General features: G+C 46.1%; 1 protein-coding gene across 1 annotated transcript; it reads left to right on the forward strand.

The window, feature by feature from the left end:
• Nucleotides 1–756: 756 nt before the first annotated feature.
• On the forward strand, nt 757–9055 carry GDF5 (growth differentiation factor 5). Its single transcript, XM_003211895.4, is given in 3 exon segments — nt 757–3806; nt 5369–5392; nt 5395–9055. Coding segments are annotated over 3 exon segments (1500 nt in total). The 5' UTR covers nt 757–3172; the 3' UTR covers nt 6237–9055.
• The last annotated feature ends 375 nt before the right edge of the window (nt 9056–9430 follow it).

The following is a 9430-nucleotide window of genomic DNA, read 5'->3' on the forward strand; positions in this document are numbered from 1 at the left end:
CACATTCTGAGAGCTGAAACAGTCCCCAGGGCTTTGCTCAGAGGAACTCACAGTAGCTCTGCCCCAGTGGCCCACTGTTGAGGTTCCAGCAGAGCTGCTCAATGTTTCCAGCATCACATTCCTCCTGCTCACCATGTCCTGGCTGTGGGACGTGGTGGTGGCAGCTCTGGGTGCTCCTGCACTCCTGTGAGAAGGAGGCAGGCAGAGGCTGAGGGGTGTCTGCACACACTGGTCAGCCTGTCCCCAGCAAGGAAAGCAGCCCCTGCGTGCAGCCTGTCCGCTGTCCCAGTGTCTGCTATGGAACCGTGTTCTCTGCCCTTGCTACCAAAGTGCTACTGCCCTATCTAGGCTCCCATGGGATGCAATTCCTGCTGGTCCATCTTTTTTCCTCCTGTGGTGTTTCAGGTGAAATTCTTGCACAGGCCTCCTGTCATTCTTTCTAGTTCCTGATCTCTGTGAAGGTGTTGCAGCACAGTTTTTTAAGAGAATCGTATTTTCTTAGAATGGCTGAAAGTGACCTTAAAGATCACTGCGTTTATTCTTGTTGTGACTGGCAGTATCAGTTGGGTGTTTAATAAAATCCTTAAACTGAGAGACACATTCATCTCAGTTTTGTAAATACTGTGTGAACGTTTGATTGATTCTGCTTTTAGTCTGATTTACCACCAGGCAAGGCCTATGTAGTCACATTGTCTCACCTTCTGCTCTTTCCTGTTCATCTCCCAAATAATTTCTGTATCTGCGAATCTCAACAAAGTTTGATGGAACAATAGAGACTTTAAGATAAAAGTTCTTACTGGTGTTGGAAGCTAGATACACCAAAAGTAATGCCTCCTATCTACTTCCACACCAACTACAACAGATACAACAGATAACACTGTTTGGCGGAGCAGATTCTCAGCTTGCAAAATGCTGTTTTTCAACATAGTCACCACCATTAGCTGTGCATTTTCACCAGCAATGAACAAGAGCCTGCATGCTGCACTTGTAGAAGTCTGCACCAGCTGTGGGGATCCGTGGCCACCATCACTACCTCTGAAATGCACTGTGCCCACATCCACTACTTGGTCTCCAGGAATGCTCAGCAAGTATTGATGAATGTTGCTGGGTTCCAGCTTTTCCACATGGAGGAATTTGATTCCACCCCTTTGCTCCATATGCAGCTCCCATGTCAGATGCCATTCTGTCAGGCTGTCCCTCTGCTGCCATCTGTCATATGACAACGGAACAGAACAGAGTGTTGGTGGGAAGGTTCAATCTACTGCCATTACACCAACGCCCTCCTCTGACATCGTGGGCCAACATCATAAAATAGGAGGCATTACTTTCAGGGCATCCCTCGTAGAATAAGAGCGTGAACTCAGCACTCAGCTGTTTCTGTGGGCAGTGCAGAACCGATGCAGCACACCGATCTGCTGCAGGAGAGTGGGTAACGTGGGTGGGAGGAAGGGACAGCATGGCTGAGGGCATGGGGACAGCACGGTGGAGCTGCTGGGGAATGGGCCTGTTGGCAGGAACTCAAGGAAAAGCTGCTTTGTTTTGATGGGAAACATCAAATCGACTCCAGAAGAATGGCAATTAGGCCAAAGTCAGGAGGGTGGGGTTTTTGTTCTCCCTCATTTTTGACATCTGTGCAGTCACTGAGCTGTTCTACCCTTCGGTTCATCCATCAGAATAAGGTAAAGTATTCTAAGTGTGTCATGTGGAAAGGGCTGCAGGTTGTTATTTATGAAAGTAATTTTGTGTCAGAGTGGAAAATGTCACAGCATGTCCAAATCAAGTTAAATCTAGACTGTTGTATCTATTCCTTCTATTCTTGGTTCAGGAATGAGCGACTGGGAGGGGAGACGGCTCAGCACCAGTGCTGGATGAGAGAAGGGTCCCATTAATCCCGGTTCACTCCAGCACAGCGCCTCATTTCCCAAAGGCTCATTCAGAACAACAGCAGCTCATTTTTTGTACTGCACGAAAGCCACTCTTGCTCCGTGCTCCCTTGTGTACAGCTGACAGCAGCAGACACCCTTCCCACATCGGCAGCTCTGGTTCCCATCTCCTAGTCTTCCCCCGGCTGCGGGCAGGCAGCTCTCCTACATTCGGGTTAACAAAACCTCCATCCTGGCTGCACCCCGGCACGGAGCACCCCGAGCGTGCGGGTGGCAGGAGCAGGGCTGCCTGCAGGGTGCAGTGCCGGCACAGCCTTCTGCTGCAGCCGGGTTACACGGGTTTGTTCAAAGCATAGCAATAAAGACGCCAAAATACGATGACTGCGGGCACGGCGGTGCTGCTGCATTATAGAAAATTAATCTTCACCCCTGTTAAGTGCCCGCGTTGTTAGCTAAGTCGCTGGAGGACAAAGCGAAGCTGCTGCTACAGCGCTCCAGAAATAAAGAGCTGGCTGGGTTACGCACTGAGCTCTTAATGTGCGCGTTCCCGTGGGCCGCAGGACAGGTCCCGGCTGTTGATCTTGCAGTTTGTCCCATTTAAACGTGAAGCTGATGGAAGGCGAAAGGAGAGGTTGTGCCGCCGCTCAAAAAGGCGTCCTCTGGAGCCCTGAGCCCGCCGAGCTGTTTCACATGAGGCAGGGTATGACTCATGCTCATGAAAAGGGCAAAGAAGATTTTTTTTAAAGAAATATATCGCAGTTAAATTAGTTTAGACAGCATGACATCAGAGAGTAATTAAATAGGTTTGTTGGAATTCCGTTTCCAATTCCTGAGTTCAGGTTTGTAAAAGATTTCTGAGCACCTGCAGGTCTCTGTGTGTGAAATATTTTCACTGGAAAGGATTCAAAACGTTAAAAAAACCTTTTAACACAGAGGCAGCATTACGCCATTCTTCCTTCTTGGAAAAAAAAACCCTCCGATTTAAACAGGACTCCTTCAAGTTTTCAGTCAGTTTTACAGAAGAAAACGAGGTGGTAAACTTTCTCTTTTCAAGAACAAGTCCTTTACAGCCGCTAACTGAAGTCAGGGGAGAGCGCGTCTGAGTTCATGAGCATTTCCACTATGGGACTGGATACGAGCACTGAACAACGAGATTTGAAATGTTTTAATCTCAATCGAAAACCATTTTTGCTGACTTTGGTTTTTAATTTCTTTCATGTTTTCTTCTGCCAAACTGGAGGAACCTTTCCTGATTTTTTCTTTAGTGGCATCCAGAGGAAGACCAGAGGATGAAAATCCTGCATTTTCTCACTTTACTGCTTTGGCATTTGACTTGGCTGTCTCTGGATCTAGTTCCTGGAGCACTGAGTAATTCTGAAGCAGGCCAGAGTAATCCAGGGTCTAAAACAGATCTGTTAAAAGCAGAAGGAAAAGAGAGGGCTCCCTCAGCACGGGCAGGCACGCCACGGGCTGCGAACCATGGATTTAGCACCGGGACCTCAAAGGCAAGGACTAAAAGCAATGCTGCTCAGGCTGGAGCTCTGCTGGCCAAGAACGATGAATCGCAGAGGGTTCTTTCAAGAACAGCAGCCACGGAGGCAAAGGTAGGACATCTCCCGAGCAGACCTTCTGGAGTAAGGACGGTGACTCCAAAGGTCCCAAATCTTAGCAGCAAGGCGGCTTTGAAAAAAACTGGCACGAGTGGTACTGATACCAGTTCTTTCAAAACAAAAAAGACTAAAGAGCCTGTCACCCAAAGGGAAGCTAAGGAAACTTTCAGACAGCCCCCTATAACGCCACATGAATACATGCTCTCTTTGTACAGGACTCTCTCAGATGCAGAAAGAAAAGGTGTTAATGGAAGTGTAAAACTGGAGGCTGGACTTGCCAATACAATAACCAGTTTTATAGACAAAGGACAAGGTAAGAGGGGAGCTTGCGTACGTGTGGGCAGAGGGATGTCTGAGTGCAAGGCTTACTAGAAAATAACTGCGTGTTGATAAAGTCAAATGGCTCTTTTTAGCGTAAATGAAACTGTACAACTCTGCTGTAGATTTTGTCCTTATCTTGGTGAATTTTTCTAGAGGCAGAATTAGATGGTTGCGTGGCAGCCAAGCAAAACATTAGGAGAATATTTTAGATGTGTATTTCTGAAAATCCATCAGTCCTTGCGTGTTTAGGTGTTTAAAAACTTTAACGTTTTTATCCTATGCTCTTTGATAAGTAGCTTCTGGAAACTAATGTTCGATCTTATTGCTAAGTGTGCCTGAAAATACGTTCTATGCCGAGAAAGGGGCTGTTCTGTGGAAAAACACAAGTTTCAGTATTGGAGGTCACCCCAATTTGTTCAAGGATGAGTTGGGAGGAACTACAATGTAGAGCCAGGAGTCATTATAGACTAGTGTTGGTGTTCCTGTATGAGCTCAAATCTCATGCTTTTGGACACCACCAGACTTCTAACCGCGGAAGCTCATAGCTAAGCATGGGCTAATAAGAGTAAATAACTTCTAGGACTCCCTAATTTGCGGTTCAATGTTATGGTTCCAAATCTGTTGGAAATTTGACCTAGTGTCTGCTTTCACACAACACATAACCAGGCTCCCAAAGAAAGATGTTCACCTTGCCGTTCTGGTGGGAGACTTATCTCCATGTTGCTTCCAGTGACATTAATGAGAGCTTGGTCATGGACTTAAGGAAGCAACATTGGCCACAGCTAACTACATAATAATGATTGAAGGCTCAGCCAGGACTGGATTTGTTTGCTGTTTAATTAAGAATAGTTTGGCGTTTGGGACAAGATGGCACGCAGCTGACCAGTGCTGTGTTCAGATCCTTGGCTCGCCATTGGAAGGTGTTGTTATTGAAACGCTGATAAAAAGTTGGCTTGGCTGTATTCCTCATTAGTGCTGCTCATGGGTTTAACCAGGCAAAGATAGTGTCAGGTTAAAGGGAGGCATGTTGTTCTGCCCAATTTGGAAAAGTTGTGAATCCTGTGGAGCCAAGTTAATGAGGCAATTATCCTTGTGTCCGGCAGTTCCTGGGGGATGTTGGTTTTAAAGAACTAATTGACTATTGTATTGTCTAAGGGTAATGTTGGAGCCAGCATGAGGCCTGGGCACCACTGAAGCCCCATTTCACTAATTTAAGTGGGATGGAAGTGATGAATAGGCCCTGTGAGTCCTCAGACCTTATAAATGACTGTTTTCCAATTGGCTAATGGCTACTTTGAAGCTAGAAAATGCCCGCTGGTGAAAGAATTGACATTTCTACAGGGCAAGCTCAAGAACTCATTTCCCTGATGAGTCAATAAATTCTTCTAGATTCCTGCTCAGAATCCATCCCTTAGACAAAAAAATTGTTCTTTCTGTTTAGTGGGCTAACTAAGGTAAATTCTAGTCTTATGGGAGAGCTTCAGGAGCATTGTAGAGAACTGAAAAACTAGCATTGTTCTCTGCTTGATTTAAAAATGTGTCTGCTTTTTTTAGATGAGCGAGCGCCAACCATAAGAAAACAAAATATATTTTTGACATCAGTGCATTAGAAAAAGATGGCCTGCTGGGAGCAGAGCTTCGAATATTGAGGAAAAAGCCCTCTGATACTTGGAAGTCTCATTCTTCTGGAAAAACTTCCCAGGTGAAATTATTTAGTTGCTCTACCAACAGACAAGCAGCAACACTCCTGGACTCTCGTACTGTCAGTATCACAGATACACCAAAATGGGAAGTGTTTGACATCTGGAAGCTTTTTAGGAACTTTAAAAACTTGGTTAACTTGTGTTTTGAACTGGAAACTTTTGACAGGGGGAGAGCGGTTGATCTCAGGACTGTGGGATTTAACAGAACGGGAAGACAGGTCAATGAAAAGGCTCTCTTCTTGGTATTTGGGAGGACCAAAAAAAGGGACTTATTTTTCAATGAAATCAAGGCTAGATCCGGCCAAGATGACAAAACCGTGTATGAGTACTTGTTCAATCAGAGGCGGAAGAGAAGAGCTCCTCTAGCAACACGGCAAGGGAAAAGGCCCAGTAAGAACCTGAAGGCAAGGTGTAGCAGAAAAGCCCTCCATGTGAATTTTAAGGATATGGGCTGGGATGACTGGATAATAGCACCTCTAGAATACGAAGCGTATCACTGCGAAGGTCTTTGTGAGTTCCCCCTTCGATCCCACCTAGAGCCCACCAATCATGCAGTTATCCAAACTTTAATGAACTCAATGGACCCCGAATCAACGCCTCCAACTTGCTGTGTTCCAACCAGGCTGAGTCCTATCAGCATTCTTTTCATTGACTCCGCAAACAATGTGGTCTACAAGCAGTATGAGGACATGGTGGTGGAGTCGTGTGGCTGCAGGTAGCAGCACAGTTGCTCATGTGAATGTGTTACGAAAGACAATATGGCGCACTGAACATCACCTCTCCTGAAACAAGGTTAACTTAATTTCTTACCTCTAGGGCACGTTTACAAGGATGCAGCACCAAATCCAGCGATTCTGTGTGTCTCTCCACCATCTCTCCACCGTGGGTGTATTTCAGTGGTATTTGGACGCTGTCATGCAGCCCAGTATAAAGCCGTGTGTTGGCAACACAAGACTGGCTCTAACTAAAGTCTGTGAGAGGGAAGATTTGACCTCCAAGCCTCTAAGTCACCTGCTTTTACTCTAGAGGCAGTGTGTAAAGATGGTGTTGGTGAGCTGTGACCTGTTTGATCCTTTGAACGACATTCTTGAGGCTGAATCTGAGTCCCATGTGCATTGTCTATTAAGAACTGTAAGGAAATAGTCCTGACATCTAGAAGAGAAGGTTGTGTTCTGGCATGCTCCCATCTTGGTGTAAATAGTTGCACTGTAATATGATTTCTTTCTGATTAGCTCTCGAAACTATGCATATATAAAAAGAGTAATTAAATGTAATATGTTGATTTAGTTTTAAGTTGTACGTGGAGATGGGTGATGCAGGAGGTATTACTTTCCATGTATGTTTTCCTGCAAGCTACATATCTTTCTTAAGTATCCACCTTACCATTATTGTGTAGCAAGATATATTACTCTGTATAAGGTCCAAGTTGTTCTCAAATGCTCCTAGTAAAAGTGTTCAGTTATGGCAAAAGATGTAATAAATTATTGACACAGTGCTACATTGTGCCTAGCTGTCCAACTCTGCATAATTATAATGCTGTTAAGAATTTGTTTTAACGTTTTTGTACAATAAATACAAGTGAAAGGGACTTTTCAGAGCAGCAGAATGCTGGAGGTATGCATAACATGTTCATGTATTTCACTTGCCTCTAACTGCTGACTGGAAACACTGGAAGAAAGATCTGAAAGCAGGCCGTGTTTTAATCGGGTGTGGAACGACGCTATCACTTGGTGTACCTGGGGCTAGAATGAATTATGCAGCTGATTGCAAAAGCACTGTTATCTTTTTATTCCAGGCTCCAACAGCTGCGTGTTTGCCTATCTCCTGTATCTATTCCAGGCATGGATCATAAATTTATTCTGGGATTTCTTTTTGTATGATTCACCTACGTAACCATACTGACATTTGAATGTCGATGGATCAGGCAGGATGTGGGAACCATCAGAAATGACTGACATAGCTTATCAGTTACAAATGCAGTGTAAACCAGCAAGCCACACGAGTTCCTGGGTCTGAACTCTGCCTGCTCAGCATCACTGCCAGGGATGTTGTCAGGAGGTGAATATGGCCCCGAGGTCCTCCTGCACTCAGCCCAGACTGAGCCTGTTCTGACTCACACTGATGGAAGTGGTCCTAACCACCTGCTTGATGGCCACAGAGAAGTGGTGGCCAAATCTCTGTCCTTCTTTGCTCTCTGAGAGAGAGCTCTGAACTGCTGGGCCCTTGCAAGAGCTCACAACACCCAGTGGCTGCAGCCCAGCCACAGGCACGTGGGCTCCCTGGGCAGGCAGACCTGCCGTGTGCCGCAGCCTACAGTGGAGTGATACTGAAAAACACTGCAGAAAGCTTTCATACGTGTGATGTCTTTGCAGTAGCTTAGCACAGTGATTTCTGCCTGCAGAACTGGATATAACTCGGCCCAATCCATGCAATAACACACGGTGAAGTGGGTCAGAATACTTGTCAGGATTAGGGTGAGTAATAACACACACTTAGCACTTGAAGCTACCCCATCACACACACCTGAGACATTCTGGTGCTTCGTGGGTGTGAATTGGGACTCAGGGCTGTGCTCAGGAATCTTGTCTGCCTCTGGGCTCCAGGTGGGCTCTGCACAGGTCCTGCTCCCCCCAGCTAAGGCCACTGCCAGGACCACAGCAGGTGACCACAGCTCTGCTGCCAACTGCCTGTGGGCTTTCCACACAGCCTTCAACCAAGGAGTTCTGAATCTTAAGCTTCACTACAAGCTTCCATCTAGACCGATTTTGCCTTTGTTACGGTAGGAGAGAAAGCATTCTGCTGCCAGTCCAGAATCAAGAGAGTGTTCTGAATTCCCTTTTGCCCATTCTGCTCCAGCATTTCTTTTCTTCCTCCTGGCTGCCTTCCAGGTGGCTGGCACGCAGCACTTCATGCTCCTTTCCCCCGTGCTGCCCCCAGCTGTGCTCTGCAGATGTTGGGTGGCCGTGAGGAAGAGCGTTCTTCTTTCCCCAGTGTGCTGCTCCCATGCATGTGCCTGTTTGCAGTTCCTAGTGGAGCCTCTGCTCTCACATGTGCCAGACACAGCCGTGTTGCTCCAGTAACAGCACCAGTGCATCACTCCCCTGGATGGAAGGTTCAGAGAAGTGGTAATTATATGTGGAGGTTAAATCAGCATGTAAATAGAAAAGAATGCCAGGATTCTGTGATTATCTCAAACCAGAGAAAAATTAAAAGAAACACTGATGCATAAAGGTCTAAAAAAGTGCTGGTTGTAAAAGCTCCAGAATTCTGGTAGGTAGTTGAAACAAAGTTTAAACAAACTTAAAACTAGGGACAGTTCAGTGCTGCAGTTAGCTTGTTACCACACCAAAATCACCAGATCCTGGGTTTGGCCTCAACAGGGCTGCTGCCTGTCCCTGTGGTGTGAGTGCATCCCAGCCCTTCAGTGCTTTAATGCCGCAGTGCCCGAGCCATTGAGGTCACCTGGTGCAAACACCTGTCTCTGTAATTAATTATAAGATATGGAATGGTTGTGATCACATAAATCTGCAGTGATGAAAGCCTGCTTGTCTCAAAGCTGTTTCTGTTATTCTTATATCACCCACAACTTCAACAGCCACAAAAAGAGGCTGCCACGGTGAGCTTTCTTTTAGTAGCCTTAATTCCATATATGCATTCAGTTTCTACATTTCAGATCTTGTTATCTGGAGTGAAAGTGGAAACTTGCATTGGAGGTCCCAAGGAGTGGGATTGGTGGCCATTACAAATGTCCTGATCATAGAAAACCCAGAAGCAGAGCCCAGATGGACACATTTGGGCCTCATTCCTCTATGAAAGCAAAGGTTCGGGGACAGGGCACGGTGTGGGGCTTCACTCACAGCAAAGAAATTGGGAAGAACCTTGGGACTGCAGAAGTTTGGCACCGCTTTCTTTA

This window comes from Meleagris gallopavo, chromosome 22, assembly GCF_000146605.3.
Source record: "Meleagris gallopavo isolate NT-WF06-2002-E0010 breed Aviagen turkey brand Nicholas breeding stock chromosome 22, Turkey_5.1, whole genome shotgun sequence".
Taxonomy (NCBI): domain Eukaryota; kingdom Metazoa; phylum Chordata; class Aves; order Galliformes; family Phasianidae; genus Meleagris; species Meleagris gallopavo.